Raw genomic sequence first — 21139 nt, forward strand, 5'->3', positions numbered from 1 at the left:
TTCCATTTCCTAACAAATGGGGCAATGTCATTCTTTCTGGTGGAGGCATAGAATTCCATTGTGTGTATATACCACATTTTTTTGATCCATTCATCTACTGAGGGGCATCTGGGTTGGTTCCATACCTTAGCTATGGTAAATAATGCTGCAATAAACTGGTAGCCTTAGTACGACCTTGTTTGTGATCGTTTGGGTAAACGCCCATAAGTGAGATTGCTGGGTCATAGCGGAGTTCTATGTGGAGTCTTTTGAAGAACCTCCATACTCCTTTTCAAAGTGGTTGAACAAGTTTACACTCCCACCAACAATGCAGTAGATGTTCTAAATTTCATTTAGTAATTTTATAGATTATGATATTTTATTTGTATAATTAAATTATTTATTAGCCTGTCCAGTTGGTAGTTATTTACTTGCATAAATAAAATGTAGAATTATTCTCTTTGGACATTCATACTCAAAATGGAGTAACTTAAGTCAAAGCTATTGCTTCATAAAATGGAGTGAGTAAAAGGTTTGTGTGGCCTTTAAAGTCACACATCCCATAGTAAATAACCCAGAGTAGGTTCCAGTCTGTTCTCTTCAGGGTAACCAAGGGACTCTACCCTATCTGTTTTGCTGTTTCCTTGAGATGACAGTGGAGTAGCCAGGGAACTACACGCCCTTTACCCACCCCCCCAAAATCTGACCATTTAGAAATTGGCACAACTCTGCCAGCAAACTAACCCACAGAGAAGGAAAATAATTTAATCCTGCAGCCAAATTTCAATAATGGTGTAACAAGGAAGTAGCAGTAGATGATAGAATTGTTTAGAAACAGCTGGGAACATTTGCAGCAGCTCTGCAGCCAACTTTGCTCCAAAGCCGCAAGATTCACAGAAAAGAAGTCGCTCGCCAAAAGGAAGTAAGCAGTTCCTGGCTCTGAAGAGCTTTCTTTCTCTCCCCTCACTTGTTTTCTTCAGGCCCTGGACCTCGAGGAGGGGGAAGGGGCGAGGGTCGGACGTTGCAAAGGTCCTGGGCGGTCCAAATCCGTGGCCATCTATAAGATCATCACCCACTTTCTCTGCTCCTCTGCAGCCCAGAGGCTTGCAACCTCATTCTGCACTCCAACCTCAGAGCCCAGGAAGCCATGGCGAAGTCCAGGGGCCGGCTGTACCTTTGGATGTGCTTGACTGCAGCGCTGGCATTTTTTCTGGCGGGCTTTACAGTGGGTAAGTGAGCAGAAAGCCTTCCCGGGATCCAACAGCCTCTGTCTTCCCGGCTAGGAAACAAAGCCTGAAGCTGAAGGGGGAGCAGGGTATTCTGGTTCCAAGACTAGCTTAATTTCCACTGTGAATTTCAGCCCAAGTAGAAACAAATGGAATGCACTGTGAGCAAAATTCAAACTTACTAAATATTATTTTGAGTGTAGTCAACTATTAGAGACTGATGGAACACAATATAGGGCTTGCCACGAAGGGTGAAACAGGTAATTTTTCCATGTAATGTTAATTGTTCAAAACTGTCAGCTAGCTGTATCTGGTTGATCAGGGTTGAGGAGGGCAGTTCATGAGTTCATAGCCTGGTCACATTGTCACATAGTGACCCAGGCTAGCTTTGTCCAATCAGCAACACTCTCCCTTACAACAAAACAAAAGAAGAAAACAATTATCAACAAATATAGACAGTACTGTAATCTAAATAAGTGTTTTTGAGCTGAGTATGATAGTGCATGCCTGTCAGCCTAGGACTCACTACAATAGTCAGGAAAATCATGAGTTCCACATCAGCCTGGGGCCCATGGTGAAGCTCTGTCAAAACAAAAGCAAAAGCAGGGGCTGGGAAGGTGGCTCAGTGGTAGAGGCTTGCCTCCTATGCATGAGGCCCTGGATTGGATTCCTCAGAACCACATAAGCAGAAAAAGCTGAAAGTGGCTCTGTTGCTCAAGTGGTAGAGCACTATCCTTGAGCTGAATTGCTGAGGGACAGTGCCCAGGCCCAGAGTTCAGGCCCTATGTCCCACAAAAGAAAAAAAAAAAAAGCAAAAGCAAAAATTAAAAAAAAAAGGTTGCCTTAAACCTCAGGGAAGGAGAACAAAAGCTTTGCTGCAGATACATAATATATAACAAATGAAAGTACATCTCTCAAGTAGTCTGTTGTCACACACTGGAATTTAAAAGATTTCTACATTAGACTGAATTTGTTTACTACAGCCTTTTTCTTTTCTTTTTCTTTCCAGTCTACATTTATTTATCAGTGTCTAAAGCAATTGTGTGTGTGTGTGTGTGTGTGTGTGTGTGTGTGTGTGTGTGTGTGTGTGTGTCTATTTTTCCCTCAGGCTGGTTTACTAAGCCTGTCAAAAAAACAACTGCTTCAGCACGCTATCATCAAAGTACAAAATGGAAACTGTTGTCAGAAATGAAAGCCGAAAACATTAAAGCATTCCTTCGGTAAGTTTCAATTTTTGTATATGTTGGTTTTGGGGTCTTGAACTCAGGGCCTGGGCACTGTCCCTGAGCTCCTTTTGCTCAAGGCTAGTGCTCTAGCACTTTGACACATAGAACCATCCAGTTTTCTGGTGGTTATTTGGAGATAAGAGTCTCACAGTCTTTCCTGCTTGGGCTGGCTTGAACCTCAATTCTCAGATTCCAGCCTCAGGAATGAGCCATTGGCTTCTGGCTGGATTATTTTTTTAAAAAATAGTGTTTAAAATACAGTACAGTCAAATATATAAAAACTGTTTCTATCCATTTGGTCAGTCTTCTTTGTGTGAAATTATGCTAGTCATTAATTTGTGGTCATTTTAAATGTTTCTTCAGACTACTTTGAAATGGTAGCCTGTTACGGACTTTGGAAATTCCTCCCTAAAACTTCATCTGTTTGGTTTATTGTGAGATGTTTCCACTTCATGTAATCTTGTGCTGCAACTCAGTGCTCTTCTTTGTACATCAGCCATGCACTTAACAGTTTGGATTTACTCAGGAATATGTTTGTTTTCTTTTTCTTTCTTCCTCTTTTTTTAATATACTGCATTGTGTTAGAAAGTGCTGGAAAGTTGCAGACTTAGTTAGTGGAAAGGAGATTAATGTTCCAGATTTTTGCCCCTAGTTAAATATTCTCTTCTCTTGCAAATATAATTTTGTTGCTTATTTGGGGTGGAATGAAAGCAAAAATAGTCAGTACAAAGTCTCCTGCTGCCAAGATTAAAAAAGAATCATATTCAAGGGAAATATTTTTAAACTCTTTGGGGAGCAGGAGGAGGGAGTTGGCACAATCTTCTGTTCTCACTTGAGGGTTGGAAGGAGTTTGGCAGTGTGGGGCTTAAACTCACAGTCTTGAGGTCTCACTTGCTTACGTATTGCTGCTTCCCTATGATGCTTGAAATCACAATCCTCGGATCCTTGGATCCTTGAAAAGCTAGGAATACACACAGATAAGAGTCACCAGTGTCTGCCTGGCATCATTTCTGAACTTTTTAAATTTTAATTTTATTATTATTGAGGTGTTGTACAGAGGGGTTCCCATTTCATAAGACAGATAATGACTACATTTCTTTTTTTTTTTGGACAGTCAACCCTTCCTTAACTTTACCCTAGTTTGCTCTTCCCTTCCCATCTCTGCCCACAAGTTACATAGGTCATTTTTCACATAGAGTATATGGTATTCCATGCATGATTGCATTTGAAAGTAGTCACTTTCACATTTATTTCTGTCTGCAGATGCTCTGAGAAAGGTGTCACTTTCATAACTCAACTGCTGTACAATGTATACACTCTAAAATATAATAAACATTTTAGTAAAGTACACTACTTACATAACCAACAGAGTCAGGCTGGAGGCACAACTCAAGTGAAATGATGCCAGCTAAGCAAGCAAAGCAGAACAAATGCAGTGCCAATAAAAAAGAAACAAGGGAAAAACAACACTCCTCCAGCTTTATTGATGTGTAATTTATATAAGATAGGCATCATTTCTGTAAAATGTACGATTTGAAAGTTTTTATAGCAGTGTAAACAAACAATAAACAAACTTAATAAACTAAGCAAACATACTAAACAAACTACCCTTTCAACCAAGGTACAAAAGAATCCTGGTAATGATTGGTTTAGGAAGGAATGTACAACCTTTTATTCCCAGTGAAATGGGAGACAAATTCTGAATGCTTTCCACAGTTAATAGAGATATATGCAAGAAGAATAAATCTTCTTGTTTGTACTTTTTTCTCCTGAACATTAACCAAGTTAATAGGTGATGCATATCTTGGATCACAAAAAGAAACTCAGATGTGAAGGCAGGTGCCCTCTGCTGCTCTTTCTCTTTCCTGCCACTCTTATTTTTATTGTAGTGAGTTCTTTGAAAAACAAGAAGCAAGAGAACAAAAGTTCATTGTTAAATCCCCATCTTCATTTAAAGAAATGTATTTTCCTTAATTATAAGAAGATTGGCTGTCCATTTAAGAAAAACATCAATAATTAGTTATATTAAGTAGAAATTAAATATCCCAGCTTCAGTCTATTTTCTTCTGTGGATATAAAATAACTCTGTCAAATCCATTTGAATATTTTTAAACATATATGGAAGAGGGCTGAGAAGGTGGATAGTGAAAGAGTGCTTGCCTAGCATGCATGAAGCCTTGGGTTCCATTCCTCGGTATCACATACACAGAAAAAGCTGGATGTGGCACTGTGGCTCAAGTGGTAGCATGCTAGCCTTGAGCAAAAGAAGCCCAAAGACAGTGCCCAACCCTGAGTTCAAGCCCCAGCACTGGCAAACAAACAAATATGGAAGATAGCAAATCTCTGAAACCTGCTGCTTTCACTAAATGTTACTGAGAAAGAAAACTACACAGAGAAGGTGATAGCTGAAGAGTGTCTTTGGTTTATTCATAGTTTACAGGTGGGGAAGAGTGAAGGAAACTCAAGTTGATGAGGCGATGTTTCTGTGTGAAAGAAGGCTTTGTGCAAAGGCTTCAAGTTCTTGGGGGAATGGCATAATTCTTTCAAGAGGAGAATAAAAATAAAACAATAAAATAGAGCAGAGCAATTTATCAGGAGAGCAGCAGAAAATGAAGCTGAAAAAGTGGAAAGATGGACCAGACATAAGAAGGCTTTATATGATCTGTTGGAGTATGAAATCTATTTATCTTTCATCTATCTATTTATCCATCCATCTATTGTCCATTATCCATACATCTATCTTTTATCTGTTTTCTTATTCATTCATGTGTTGCAGTTCTGGGGACTGAAACCAGAGACTTGTCCATGTTATAAAAGCCCTTTACTAGTTGGGCTACACCCTCAGTCTTTACTTTCGTTGGTGTTTTATTTTTGAAACAGGGTCTCACTATTACCTTTATACACCTGACCACAAACATCAGTTCCTCCTTCCTCTGCCTCTCAAATACTTAGAATTTATGGGCAGCATCATGCCTGGCTGAGTATGAACTTATAAGGTAGAATGTATAGAGCTTCATAAGCATTTTGAGTAACTGGAAAATAAGACCAGACGAATTGTCAAGAAACATCACTTTACTTCAAGACTAAGTTTTTCTACTCCTTTCTCAGTTTTTGAGTTTTCAGAATATGGACAAAGAAAGGCTTATGAGATTGAATGAGGCAACACATATGAAAGTGGCATCAGGGTGCTCAGTATACAATACGATTTTAATAAATGTCAGTTCACCTTTACTGTCATGTAGGTTTAACCAAAACCAGTCTTCTGGATAATTTGAAAACCAATTTACAAAAGTATTTGTTAATGTTCTACTGTCACAGGTAAGAAATCGTATCAATGTATTGTGTACCCAAAGGAAAATCAATATCTCTAAGAAATATCTATGAAGTCACTTAAATGCTATAACTCAGTTACTCCAAACAAGAAAGCATTAGCCAGCTTCTGTTCAACAAATCTATATTGTCTGAGTAATAGACAAGAGCTAAGCTATGTATAATGTAAAAATAAAAATGCACAGACTTTAATTTGAACAAGATAAAAGAACAACTACATACACAATAAAGTCAGTGATTAAAATAATTAAGCCAAATGCCAGGTGCTGGTGAGTCATGCCTATAACCCTAGCTATGCAGGAGGATGAGACAGAGAGTTGAAGTTTGAAACCAGGCTGAACAGAAGAATTAGCAAGACCTTATCTCCAATTAACCAGCAAAATGCTAGACTTGAGGTGTGGTTCAAGTTGTAGATCATCAGCTGTGCAAGCTAGCTGAGAGCTTGAGGCACTGAGCCCCAATACTGGAAGCAAGAAAATAAACATATTTAAGCCAAACATAGAAGCACGTTACTGTTTTCTGGCAAACATTAACATCTCCCTTCCCTAAATATCCTCTATTTACTGATAAGCACTAAGAAGGTATATCACTGGTGAGACTTTTTCCAGGGTCCTTTGAAAATTATGTTTACCATGGAATGTGTTCTTTTTTGAAAGAGCATAATATGAAAACTTTAGCTGTACATACTTAATTTAAAATCAGCACAACTAATAATTTAGGTTATATGTGTTATGCTGGGCACTGAATTCAGTGTTTAGCACTGCAGAAAGAAAGAGGTGGGACAAGAGGGAAAAGGAGGAGAGGAAGGAAGGAAGGAAAGGAGAGAAGGAGACGAAAGGAAGGAAGGAAGAAAGGAAGGAAGGAAGGAAGGAAGGAAGAAAGGAAGGAAGGAAGGAAGGAAGGAAAAATAGTAATCAATATGTCTAATTGGATTTTTATAGCTTTTTATATACAATTTTCATAGCATTTTTATATAGAATTGATCATGGCTAAGGACAGTTTATCTAGAGTAATTCTTAGATAATAATTGAATGTACTCTTTCATTCATACTTGTTTTTTTTTTCTTCTGCTTTTCAGTTCTTTTACAAAACTTCCACATCTGGCAGGAACAAAACAAAATTTACTTCTTGCCAAGGAAATCCAGATGCAATGGAAGAGATTTGGACTGGATTCAGCCAATTTGGTTCATTATGATGTTCTTCTTTCTTATCCCAATGAAACAAATGCTAATTATATATCAATTGTGGATAAACGTGGAACTGAGGTGATGTACAATTGTTGGTGCCTTTCTATATTTTATAATCCCCCACTTTTGGATTAAAATGAAGCAAAAAGTAAAAAGAGAAAATTGTTACTAGTGTAATAGAACTTATACCTTTAATGAAGTTAGTTGTAAGTTATTTAGTGCTTACTATGTGTTAGGCCTGGTGGTAGGTCTTTGGGCCAGCATGAAGATTAGGACACAGATCCTTTGCCCAAGCAAGGTGATGAGGACAATTGGATACATCATCTTAAATAAGTAGAGTAAATGCTATGAGGAAAATAACTGAGGCTCTATATCAATAGAAAAATGGGTAATTAAGCCCTTTTGGAGAGCCCAGTAGGGAAATCTTCCAAAGAGAGCTTAAGGGATGCTGTTGTTTTTAATGTATTTATAATGTACCATGTGATTTTTTTTTGTTTCTTTTGTATGTCCCTCCCCCATGGTTTTTCACTGTTTTCACTGTATTTGATTCTGGTGCCCTGCATCTTGTATATACATTTTTCTGATTTGGGAAGGAAAGGGAAATAACAAAATGCTGAAATAGGGTTATAGGTTGAACCATTGTAACAGTGAGATGTACAAGACACTGTGTTAAAAACAAACTTTACAACTTCAGAAAGGGGAGCGAGGAGTTGGGGTGGTAGGGAAGGAACCGATCGATGGTAAGGGAAAAACAAAAGAGGAGGTAACAATGCTTGATAGGAAATGTACTCATTGCCTTACTCATGTAACTGTAACCCCTCTATACAGTATTTTTACAATAAAAAATACACACAAACATAAAAAAGAGCTTAAAGGAATAACAATGTGAAAAAACAAAGCAAGGTAAGAGAAATATAAACAAGAAAATACTGGCAAAGGTATGAAGACATAATCATTTAGTATTATTGGGGAAAATTAAGAATTTTTTTTAAATTTAATTTTATTTTATTTGAGAACATACTGTACAGAGGGGTTACAATTACATGGGCAGGATAATGCATACATTTCTTACCAAGCATTGCAGCCTCCTCCTTTATTTACCCTTGACCTCCCTTCCCAGCCTCCCCCCTCCCCCCAACCCAATCCTACCCCCTCTCCCCCCCACACCGACATTGTAAAGCTCGTTTTTGACATGACGTTTTGTACTTCTCATTGTTGCAACAGGTCCACCTGAATCCTTAAACGACTTGTTTGTCCCCATCTCCTCCACAAGTTATACTGACATCAAATATAGTGAAAGCGGGGGTTACACTGTGGGGGAGGGACATACAAAGCAACAAAGAAATAATCTTATAAATGCGTTAGAAACACATGCATGAAAGAAAAAAAAACATTAAAATACATATTTAAGGGTTCGTTTTCCTAACATCACATAAAATTAAGAATTTTTGTATTTCAATAATACAGAATACAAACTGGGCTTTGTTGAGGAATAAGCCAGTTGCTATGTCCTGGAGATGAGTAGCATAGACCATAATTTCAGGTGTAAGGACCTGATGAAAAGTCCTAAGCCTGGGAAGCATGTGACTAGGAAAGCACTTCAGTGTTATGCATGGAAAGTCTGTAGATTATACCTAGAGTAGGCAAGAAATTTAAGTTTTTTTCTGAAGACAAAAGTTCAAGTGATAGTTGAAGTCCTAAATTAAAATGTTATCAGGGAGAAGGATGAAGGATGAATTTGGGAAGCAGGAAGTATATTAGCAAGATGGACTATAAGAAGAAAGAGATCAGAGTGAAGTAAAAATGTTTCAAGAGGGCTGGAAAGGTGACTCAGTGGTAGAGCACTTGCTTTGCATGCATGAGGCCCTGGGTTCGATTCCTCAGTACCACATAAGCAAAAAGAAAAAAGCCAGAAATGGCGCTGTGGCTCAAGTGGTAGAGCACTAGCCTTGAGCTGAAGAGTTGAGGGACAGTGCCCAGGCCCAGAGTTCAGGCCCCACGACTGGACCCAAAAAAAAAAAAAATGTTTCAAGAGACACTCTGAGGCTGTTATACAGACAGGTGTGCAGAATCAGATGCTAATCTAAGGGTGATAAGAGATTTTAAAAAGCAGCTTTAGTATGTTGAGTTTGAACATCAAAACTAAGTACTTATCAGGCTCTTAAATATATGAGTGTGAAGTGTTAGACATCAAAAGCCTACTAGATATTTGCAAAATTTTGATAGTCAATGAAGTCTCACAGGGAGGAGATATCTAAAGCCAAGTATAAGCCAGGAATTTAAAAAAAAATGGGAAAATACTGAAAAAGAAAGTTTAGAAGCCATAGTCAAGGAAACCACAAGGGCTCCATGTTTGTTTATTTGTAGTGCTGAAGATTGAACCAAGGGCTGTATATATACTAGGTATGCTCTATAGCACTGACCTACATCCTCAGCCTAAGAATGCCTCCCTTAATTCCCTGTTTTCTCATTTCTTGTTTTGTCTCACTTTCCAGGTCAGACTAACTTGAAATTTGTAATTCTTCTCTTGTGATCATCTGCTTTACAAGTACTGGGATTACAGGCATGTTCTCTCATGCCCAGTTCCATTTTTACATTTTATTTATTTATTTATTTATTTAGGGTCCGGTCGTGGGGCCTGAACTCTGGGCCTGGGGGCTGTCCCTCAGGTCAAGGCTAGCGCTCTACCACTCGAGCCACAGTGCCACTTCCGGCTTTTTTCTTTTGGCTTATGTGGTGCTGAGCAATCGAACCTAGGGCCTCGAGCATGCAAGGCAAGCACTCTGCCACTGAGCCACCTTCCCAGCCCCATTTTTACATTTTATAGTGGACTTTAGTTACCTAAAGTGGTATACTTACAATAATCCATGTTATTTTTTAAGATAATAATCATGATTATTATTTCATTTGTTTCACTGGGATTTACCTAGTCAATTTTAGTTCCTAGTTCCAGTATATTTCATCTTAGTGTTATGTTTAATCTTGGGGCAAGATGAGTTACACCTTAATAACAAGTTGGAATGTTTTTCTCTAACTTGACTTCAATTCTTGCTAGATTTTCAAAACATCATACCTTGAACCACCCCCAGATGGATATGAGAACATTACAAATATTGTGCCACCTTATAGCGCTTTCTCACCCCAAGGCATGCCAGAGGTAAAATTTAAAAAAAAAACAACACTGTTTAATTATCTGTAAATCTTTCTTTGTTGCATAAAACACTATATAGAGGAATTAAACCAAAGAGTTTTACTTGGAGCTTAAATGTACTCATCCATTGTTTGATGTCCATACTGTGAACACCTTTGCAAAGTAAAAACTATTTCTTTTAAATAGAACACTACAAAAAAAGTAGATAAATACACTGAAAACAGAGTTCCTAATGATGCACATGACATTCTGAAAGTAAAAAAAAAAAAGCAAAACAATCATCCTTTGACTCAGTAAAGGACTATAGATGTCCTTTAAGCTTCTTTTCATTATTTGTAATCTGAGGTGTTTTTTTTTTAAATAAATTTAGAGATGTGTTTTAGTAGGTTATATCACAAAAATTCTTCAACTAACATCATGGTGGGAAATGAAACATATTTGATTTATTTGTAATGGCATGTGTATGTGTGTGTGTGTGTGCATGAGCGCATGTACATGCACACATACATCAGTCCTGTGGCACTTTGGGCCTGGGCTAGCACTCTACCATTTGAGCCACCACTCAACTTCCTACTTTTTTGGGTAGCTAATTGCAGATAAGAGTCTCATGGACTTTCTTACCTGGGCTGGCTTCAAATTGTGATCCTCAGATCTCAGCCTCCTGAATAGCTATAGGCATGAGCCACCAGCTCCCAGCTTAATGAAACTTTTAAAATGATATTTGCTAATGTTCCTATGCTTCAGTATATGTTGATAATTTCTCTAAACATACTATAAGAATGTATTACATATTCCCTGTTTAAGTATGTTCATTGATTTTGAAAGGTTTTGAAAAACCTTCTACAACATTCCATATCTCTGTTAATGAATCCCAGATAAGGAAAAAGGATGGCTGGTGCAGTTTTGTGAAACAAACATTTTTAAATTGTATTTTATTATGTTTTAGTAGTTGTACAAAGGGTTTACCATTCAACAAATCAGTTTATAAGTACAATGCATCATGACTGATAGCACCTTTTTCATTATTCTCTCCCATCCCTCTCAACCCAGTGAACGTATTTGTTATTCTCTTTATCTTAGCTATATTCTATATCTTTTCCCTTACTCTATAGGGAGAGCTTGTGTATGTGAATTATGCTCGCACTGAAGATTTTTTCAAACTAGAAAGAGAAATGAGTATCAACTGCACTGGGAAGATTGTTATTGCAAGATATGGGAAAATCTTCAGAGGAAATAAAGTATGGCATTGCATGTCTGAAGGGAAAGGGTGAAGATAGATGTATAAATGTAAATGTAACTGATCTACTTGCTTCACAGTTTCCAAAACTGCTTGAATTTTTTTTTTTTTTTTGGTATTTGTCATGAGTGCACAGAACTTTGTGTTTCATACCTCATGTATCTAGAAAATAAAATTATTTTAAATTTTCTTGGTGGTATGAGGATTTAAACTCAGGGTCTCACCCATGATGGACTTGCTTACTAATGGATGGTGCTCTACCACTTGAGCTACAACTCTGGTCTGCTTTTTGTTAGCTATGTGGAGATGGAGTCTCATGAACTTTTATGCCCCAGCTTGCTTTGAACTGTGATCCTCTGGATCTCATGCTCCTGACTAGCTAGGATTGCAGGTGTGAGCACTGGTACTTGGCTGTAATTTATTTTTATTGCAAAACTAATGTTTTCCTTTTAACATTTAAATGAAGAAAATTTATATAATTAATAAAGGAAATCTTTTCTGAATTATTCAACTTTATTGCTTAGAAATTTAACCTTAGTAGCTCTTCCTCAACCTCATTTATCAACATACAAACCTATTTGTATATACTTGCTTTACATGCACAACACACACTGACAAGAAATATGCACATTTTTTTTACTAAGAGGCTATGATACTCTGTGCATGTAACTTCATGTTTTCAGTTAGCTACAGCTTATGAGCATACGTCCACCTCATCACACTAAGAATTGTATAATGTACATGAGAATAAAGTACATGAGATTCTGGTTCTGGCCAGGCCTGAGCCTTTGTTCTCTAGATTCTTCACTGTAAGCAAGTTACTTAACCTTTCTATGCTAAACTTTTCTTACATATATATATATAGTGGGAATGCTGACAATAGCACCAGCCTCAGCCTCATAAAAGTCCTTAGTAGAAATGAGTTTATGTTAGACACATTTAGAGTTGCAGCTACCATGGCGATTTCTGTATAACTATTTATGAAATACTTATTTAAATGGTGACATCTATTATAGAAATGATCAAAAATTATTTATACCTTCCCTTGACGGATGCGTTAAATTTGTTAGCCCTAAATTTGTTCCATTGTGAATACTTCTCTCTATATACTATATATATCTACCTATTGATCGAAGACTCTTATGAAAAGTTCTGTAGTATAAACTCCTAGGACTGATGTGGATGAATTGTAATGTATGTTCTGTAGATATTTGTGGTAGGCAAAACTGCCTTTTCAAAGTTGTGAGAGTATACTTCTGAGATAGGTTAATGCCTTCTGATTATTAGACTACCTTTTCAGTGAATCACACTAATATGTACATATCTTTTACTACAGTATTTGTGCTAATAAAGAATTTATTGCAAAAATAGATACTCCTATTCTTGGCTAGTTTGAATTATTAGAGAAATATTTACAAAGAATTTTAAAATACATTGTATCCATTCTGCATAAAATTGAAAATCAACTTAAGTAAACAAATATTTGTAAGTATTGAAAAATTTGATAGTAGAATAAGCTGATAAATGTTCTCAATAATACTAGTGGTTTAATAGTAGAGACAGATGCTTATGAGGTACTTTAACTCATGATAATCTGTCCTGTATTGGAAATATATACCAAACATATACAAACAAGGAAGAGAGCAATTTTGTAGGTTTGGGAATGATAGCTTTGAAAAATTGCTTAGGATTTTCTAAGATAAGCTGACATTTGTTAGGTCTTCCAAGAAGGAGATTATTTTTCAAAGGAAAGAGAGAAAAATGAGTATTTCATGGCAAGTTCAAAACCAATGTCTACATTTTCTTACCTCATCTAATTAATTTTGTATGAGAAAGTCAGTCATTTGTCATTTCTACATCATGGATTTCATTCCTGCAGGTTAAAAATGCCATGTTGGCAGGGGCCATAGGAATCATCTTGTACTCAGATCCAGCTGACTACTCTGCCCCTGAGGTACAGCCATATCCCAAAGGATGGAACCTTCCTGGAACTGCAGTACAGAGAGGAAATGTGTTGAATTTGAATGGTGCCGGTGACCCACTCACTCCAGGCTATCCAGCCAAAGGTAGTGCTCAAAACTGTTGGTCTACCACTTCTGAAATATTCTTTTAGGTGGATGAAAACATGCATCAATAGAGTAACATTAAAACTGCAGTGGTGTATACATATTGTTTCAATTACTACTATTAAGAAAGTCAAAGTAATTCCATTGTGTTTTATTACATTTTTCTTTTACTTTTTGTGTCAGTCCTGGAGCTTGAACTTAGGACTTGAGTGCTGTCCCTGAGGTTTTTTGCTCAAAGCTAGCACTCTACCACTCAAGCCATGACTTCTCTTCTGAGAGGTGAGGGAAGTAAATAATAAGAGATAAGTCTCATGAACTTTCCTACCAAGGGTGGCTTCAAACTTCGATCCTGAGATCTCAGCATCTTGAGTAGCTAGGGTTACAGGCATGAGCCACTAGCACCTGGCATCATATTATTTTAGTTTTAAATTTTCATGAGGAGTATGCATAGGAGAAAGATATTCAACTGAAACTTTATTTGACATTTATTAGAATAGAGGGTTAGAAATACCAGTCTTCATCCTCAAAGAAATAATGCCCTCAACAACCAGAATGTAGACTTACTAGATTATACAAATAACTTAGGCATTTTATTCTTATTTAAATTATATGTTTCAACTTTTGAAGGTAATGAGTTTTAATATTATTTTAAATGTAATATTTGAAGCTTTAACATATGGGAAACAAACCTATTTTCAAAGAAGGACAATATTCTTTTATTACAATTTCTTTTTCTTACCTTATTGTGCTTGCTAGGACTTCTAGTACAATAATTGAACAGAACTGGCTAGAGTGGGTATCCTTGTCTTATTCTTGTTCCAACAGGGAAAGTATACAATCATTTACTGTTACATAATTTTAGCTATAGTTATTTTCCAGACATTTTTTGTCACACAGGGTTAATTTAATTCTGTCCTAATGTGATTTGAATTGCTGTTGGGAGTATATGCTAGTGTTCCCAAATGCTTTTTCTGTATATATGAAGGTGATTGTGTATTATTAGTGACTTTTGTTTGAACTTTAAACCAACCCTGCCATCCTGGAATAGACTTTGCTTAGTCAGGATATATTGCTATTTTATATATTACTCGGTGATTTTTTTTCTTTTTTCAATTGTTACAAAGATAAGGTATAGATGGGCTACAGTTACATAAATCAGGTAAAGAGATGACTCAGATTTTAAGAAATAGCTTTTTGGGGGGTCAACTGTGTGAAATTTTATTATATTTTTGTGTCATTTTGGAACCAGAGTAATGCTGACCTTTTGATTGAATCAAGAGCAATTCCATTTTGTCTATAAATGGTAGTAGAAATCCTCACAATACAGATGAGTTTGAGATTGTCTTTGTAAGTGTTTTAAAACTACAAATTCAAGTGTTCAAGTATTTTTTAATGAACTTTGGTAGTTTGTGTCTTGAAATAATTTTTGTCTATTTCATTTAAGCTGTCAAATTTGTCCATATAAAGTTGTTGATAATATTTTCTTCTTCTCTTTCCCATCCTCTTTCCCTTTCTTTTGCTCCTATATTACCTATATTCAGTTTCTTCCTTGTTTGTCCTTTGCCAATCTTTTTAAAGGTTTTTCAGTTTTATTGATCTTCTTAAAGATCTAGCTTTGGGATTCCAATTTTAGTCAGTTATTTTTGTTTCTTTTATATTCCTTAGATTTTTGTTTTTGCTTTTGCTTTTGCTCTTTTCCTGTGCATATTTTAGCCCTTATTTATTGTCCCTTTCTTGTTATCTTAGGTAAAATCAGTTTTGATATTGGTAGTCTTTCTTTTTTTCTAAGATAAATGTTTTGTTTGGTAATTTGCCTCCTGAATGGTACTTGAGTTGCATCTTGCAGTATTTGGTATGTTGTGTTTTTATTTCTATTCAATTTCAAATACTCTATCATTTCTCTTTTATACTTTGGCCCTGTGTTTATTTACAAATGTGTAATTTGGGTTTTCAAACATTGAATATTTCTAGGTATTTTCCTCATATTGACTTCTAATTTATTTCCACAGTGATCAGAGAATATACTTTGTATGATTTTTTTTACATTTGTTGAATACATTATATGGCTTAGAATATAGTCTAACACATATTCCATATATATTTGAAAATAATATATACTCTATTGTTAGTATTATAAATGTTCATTGAATCAAATTAGTGGATAGTGTTATTTTAGTTTTACATGTAGTAGTTTTCTTCTATATTGTCTTACTTTTTGTTTTAACAATTATGAAGATACTTAATAGGAAAAAAAATCTTAATGATAGAACACTTTCATCATCTTAAAAATTGTTTCAGACATGAATGTAAAACCTGCTGCTTTTTCTTTAGTCTGGCTGAACTCAAAGTCCCAGTAAAATTTGAAGACAGGCAATATTTTTCAACCTTCCTTTGAAAAGAGTATTGCATTACTGTTTTATTGAAATTATCAAGGTTTCCCAAATTCCATTTGATTTTTTCCATTTGTTTCTAATTTTAAAAATTGAGATGCATTTTTCCAACCATTTGGTTTGCTGATAGGAGCTTGCCTTAAATTTGCTAATCACTATGTTAATGTACCATGTGATTTTTTTTTTTGTTTCTTTTGTATGTTCCTCCCCCATGGTATGACCTCTGATTCTGATGCTCTGCATCTTGTATATACATTTTCTAATGTGGGAAAGGGAAGGAAAATAACAAAATGCTGAAATAAGGATACAGGTTAACCCATTGTGACATTGAGATATACAATATACTATGTTGAAAACGAACTTTACACTTTCGAGGCGGGAAGGGAGAAGTTGTGAAGTTAGGGAGGCAAGGGATGATAGCGAAAAACAAAGGAGGATTAGCTGGGAAGGTGGCTCAGTGGTAGAGTGCTTGCCTTGCATGCATGAGGCCTTGGGTTCGATTCCTCAGCACCACATAAGAAAAAAAAAAGCCGGAAGTGGCTCTGTGGCTCAAGTGGTAGAGTGCTAGCATTGAGCTGAAAAGCCAAGGGACAGCGCCCAGGCCCAGAGTTCAGGCCCCACGACCGGACCCAAAACAAAAAAAAAAAAAAAAAAGGAGGAGGTAACAATGCTCGAAATGTACTCATTATCTTACTCATGTAACTGTAACCCCTCTATACAGTATTTTTACAATAAAAATATATACAAAAAATTGTTCAGCACTAAAATAATTCCATTGTGAACATTTGTGTCTCCATATATGTATATATGAAAGTCTTATATGAAAATTTCTATAGTATAAATTCCCAGGACTGGTGTGGATGAATAGTACTGTATGTTCTTTGGATGTTTGGAGTACGCAAAATTGCCTTTTCAAAGTTTTGACAAAGTATACTTATTCCAAGGTATCTTAGTGCCTTCTGAATATTAGAATACCTTTTCAGTGAATCATACTTATATCTTGAGAAAATAAAATATAGGAGAATTATGTGCATATAAAAACAAATTTGAGACTCTATAATCTCCGTAACTGATATTGTTGAAAGGTGACAAAAAAAAATTATTATTGAACTAAAGAATCATATTGGGTAAAACAATTTTTGACTTTTGGGGAACTTAAAATTTTGATGGGGTTTGGGAGGAGGGAAAGAAGGAGAAAAATGAGAGGGAGTAACAAATTAGACAAGAAATGTAATCACTGCCTTAGTTATGTAACTATAACCCCTGTATATCACCTTGACAATAAAAGTAAAATAAAAAAGTGTTGATGCACTCAAATGCACAGCAAATATGTAATAATAATTCAAGAAATTCCTTCAGATTCTTAAATTCTTAAATCCCTTCTTCAGATTCTTAAATTGTTTTAATTTATGCATTTGATTTTTACAGACTACACTTTCAGACTTAATGTTGAAGATGGAGTGGGAATCCCCAAAATACCCGTACATCCTATTGGATATGCTGATGCAGAAATATTGCTACGGTACACCTTTTTAGTTGGTATGATAGTAAGATATCTTGCCTTAAGATATCTAAAACCAGTATTAGACACTTCAGTAAAAATAAGTTCTCATATTAGAAGTGGTGCTGTAGCTTAAGTGGTAGAGCACTCGCCTTGAGCTGAAGAGCTGAGGGACAGTGCTAAGGCCCAGAGTTCAAGCCCCATAACCAACCAAAAAAAAAAAAAAAAGAAGTTCTCATATCAAAATAAGTCGTGAAGTAAGTACAATAGAACATAGTTTTTGTTCTATAAGAGAAGTTAGTTTAGTGACTAAGAAACACCAATAAAACACTGCTATCTTTGCTGCAAATGAATTTCTCAAATGCAAACTGAAAAGATAAAAAATTAAATATTCATTTGAGTTTTTCAAGTTTTTGGAATTCTTTGACTACCCATTAGATATCTGTACTTAGTTTGTAATGTAAAAATATGATCTTACCTACCATTTACCAAATTGGTGATTTTAAACCATTACTGAATCAGCCTCTGGCTTATTTTATCTATAATATGGAGGTGTCAGTATTTCTTCCTGATGAGTTATTATATAATCATAGTATCTAGATTGTGGGAAATTAATTCATCTTGGCTGCTATTGTTGATATGCCTTAATCTATCTCCCATCTTCCATTTTAAATAATATCTGCACCAAGCCAGGCTCCGGTAGCTCACGCCTGTAATCCTAGCTACTCAGGAGGCTGAGATCTGAGGATTGCGGTTCATAGCCAGCCGGGCAGGAAAGTCCATGAGACTCCAATCTCCAATAAACTACTAGAAAACGGAAATGGCGCTGTGGATCAAGCGGTAGAACACTCGCCTTGAACTGAAGAGCACAGGGACAGCGCCCAAGCCCAGAGTTCAAGCCCCATGACTGACCTAATAATAATAACAACAATAATAATAATAATATCTGCACCAGAACAATATAATAATTTCTTGATGGACATCCCTATGTAATCGGTGCTATCTTTACAAATTAATTTCTTCTTAACACAGTCAGTTCTATATTGTAGATATTTTCTCCACATAAATAACTAAGGTCTGAGGCAAGGAAGCTGTGACTTTCCATCTGCCTCATTGTTTTCATTTTTCTTTTTAGTTCATATCAGCTGCACATTGTGTGATGTATTTATCTCATTTATGACTCTTGCTAGAATATGGGCATCACAAGGGCAGGGATTTTTGACAACTTGTTCAATAAAGACTTAGCCCATACAGAGCAAGGTGTTATATCACCTTCAACTTCATGATTTCTTCTTAGAAACTCAAGCTCAGTATTTTTCTTTTATTTTCTCTTGAAAGCCACTTGGGTGGACCTGCCTCACCAGATGAGAGCTGGAAGGGAGCTCTTAATGTTGTTTACAAAATTGGGCCTGGCTTTACAGGCAGTGACACTTCCAGGTAATTTTGTGATTTGTAATATCCTGTTGTTTTACTACTAACTTTCAAAACGCATTATGAGTGAAGCAGCAAGTTAAATTAAAGGAGGGAGGGGTGAAGAGGAAGAGAAAAAGGAACTAATAGTTATTGACGGTGTCCTCTAAGCATTAATTAGTTAAAACAAGTAAAATACTTAGCTATAAATACTCATTAGACCTATCGTTATACTTATTATTGTTTTTAACTTATTACAGCAGTACAGGAGTGAACACAGTTGTATAGAAAGAGTAAAAGTTTTCCATTGGTGAAGACAACTCATGGATCAGCTTGTAGCTAGCAGGGGAATAGCATCGATTAGACAGAATTTTGAGAAGTCTGAAATGCTGATGTGGCAGGTGGGATGTTAACATTGATAGGTCAGAATAAAAACAGCTTTTTATTAAAATAATTTTAGCCAATTATTTTCCATAACTTATTGACCCATTGATTCTTAGAGTTGGGAACTCCATTATCTAATTTATTTATACCCTTTTAAAGTAGGAACTCATTATGATAAACAAAAGCTTCTAGGAACTGGTGACTTATTCCTCTAATATTAGCTAATCAAGAGGCTAAATCTAAAAGCTCATGGTTAGAGGCCAGTCTGAAGAGGCATATAAATTGAAAAGTCTCTCTTCAAAATAATCAGCGTAAAGCTGGGCTGGTGTTGTAGCTCAAGTGGTAGAGTCCAAATGAGCAAGCCATCCAAGTTAGCACAAGGCTCTGAGTTCAAGCCTCAGTGCCACCAAAAGTAAACATAAAGACTGTTTTGAATTATGAGTAGAATCATACAAGCACAGAAAAAGCATGAACTTTGTTCTATAATGTCAATTATAGAGGACACACAGAAACATAAGAAATCCCAGGTCTAGATATCAAAAACCTGTTCTTCTTCCATGTGAGTACAAATCAGTCAACAATAATCAAAAAAAATTGTCTTATATCTTACCTCACATGGATGTTGATAATATATTGTTCCATTTAGAGACTACAAATGACAAGATATAAAGCTGCATGTCTAAGTATATTATTGCTACCAACAAAGAATAACTTAATCTGTACTAAGCAGAGTAGAAACTTAAGTAAACACATTAATAAAGAAAAAATAAGGTCTGGGACTATGGCTTAGTAGAATCCTTACCTACCATGCATGAAGCCCTAGGTTCGGTTCCTCTGTACAACATACTCAGAAAAAGCTGGAAGTGGCACTGTAGCTCAAAGTGGTAGAGTACTAGCCTTGAGCAAAAGAAGCTCAGGGACAGTTCCCAGACCCTGGGTTCAAGTCCCAGGACTGGCAAATAAAAAATAAAAAAAGAAGAGAAAAAATAAAGTTAGGCATACAGTGTCAGCAAAGTTGAGGTTTCCATTTAAGAGTTTAACAACATTTCTGCACTACTACTAACTACTACTGCTACTACTACTACTGTTACTATTTTTGTACTGAGATTAATCCTACAGCCTTGCTCCTGTTAATAAACACACATGTTCCACCATTAAGCTGCATGCCAAACTCTCTGTTATTTTTTCTCTCAGTAACAAGAGTAAATAGTGTACTTTTAAAAATTATGTTAAAATAATTGCACAGGAGTTTTAATTCAACATGCCACTTTGTGAGTATGATCATTTTAATCAGTGTCACCCTTTTCATTATTCTCCCTATCTCTCCCAACCCCACTGAACCCCTCAATTTCCCTAGTTCCATCTTCACCTATAAACATTGAACAGTATGATTTAATTCTCCCACCCTTCCTTTCTTCTTGCCCTAAAATGGAAAGAACTCATGCATTGATTACTCTCCTCTTAAAGGTGTTTTCAGTTCACTATCACAAGGTTGTTTATGTACTGAGAAACAGAATGTGCTTTAGGAGGAAGGGAGTTACACTTAACATTATATAGGCTCTACAAACCTGTTGGTTATTCCATTCAAAACAAACATAAATGAAAATAACTAGATCCCTCTCTCCCCACAGTAAACAAAGGCTTGTTTTATTCTCTTATGAAAAAGTGGCTAAATATTTCCCCATTACCCTGGAGTCATAAAATACATGTGACCTTGTGACAAGTTATTTTTCTGTTTAGATAAGCTTGATTTTATTTTCCTTTGTGTTTTCTAACTTGGTTAATTCCATTCATAAATGATTAATTTAATCAATGTCCAGATCAGAATCAACAATTCCAGCCTGGAAAATGTCCATTATGGACATATGCATTGTATTTGAGCACAGTTTCCCTAATTATCACTTAACTGTAGAGTTTATCATTATTCTTACATTAAGCACATAGGCTGGGTTTTTGTTGTTATTGTTGTGTTTCTTAATGTTACTGAGCAGCAAGAATTGCTAACACAGTCAGCCATGCGTTTACTTCATACAAAGATGAGCAATGTGTCAT

General features: G+C 35.9%; 1 protein-coding gene across 1 annotated transcript in view; it reads left to right on the plus strand.

Moving 5' to 3' along the window:
- The first annotated feature begins 740 nt into the window (after positions 1-740).
- Naalad2 (N-acetylated alpha-linked acidic dipeptidase 2) overlaps positions 741-21139 on the plus strand; it is a 43924-nt gene continuing 23525 nt past the window's right edge. Inside the window, exons 1-9 of the mRNA XM_042685272.1 lie at positions 741-901; positions 1075-1208; positions 2314-2425; positions 6840-7026; positions 10004-10105; positions 11212-11337; positions 13216-13402; positions 17221-17314; positions 18632-18730. Coding sequence (XP_042541206.1) covers positions 795-901; positions 1075-1208; positions 2314-2425; positions 6840-7026; positions 10004-10105; positions 11212-11337; positions 13216-13402; positions 17221-17314; positions 18632-18730 — 1148 coding nt within the window. The 5' untranslated portion in view covers positions 741-794. The remainder of the gene's footprint in view (positions 902-1074; positions 1209-2313; positions 2426-6839; positions 7027-10003; positions 10106-11211; positions 11338-13215; positions 13403-17220; positions 17315-18631; positions 18731-21139) is intronic.

Source organism: Dipodomys spectabilis, unplaced genomic scaffold (assembly GCF_019054845.1).
Source record: "Dipodomys spectabilis isolate Male_0828 unplaced genomic scaffold, ASM1905484v1 ptg000094l, whole genome shotgun sequence".
Classification (NCBI taxonomy): domain Eukaryota; kingdom Metazoa; phylum Chordata; class Mammalia; order Rodentia; family Heteromyidae; genus Dipodomys; species Dipodomys spectabilis.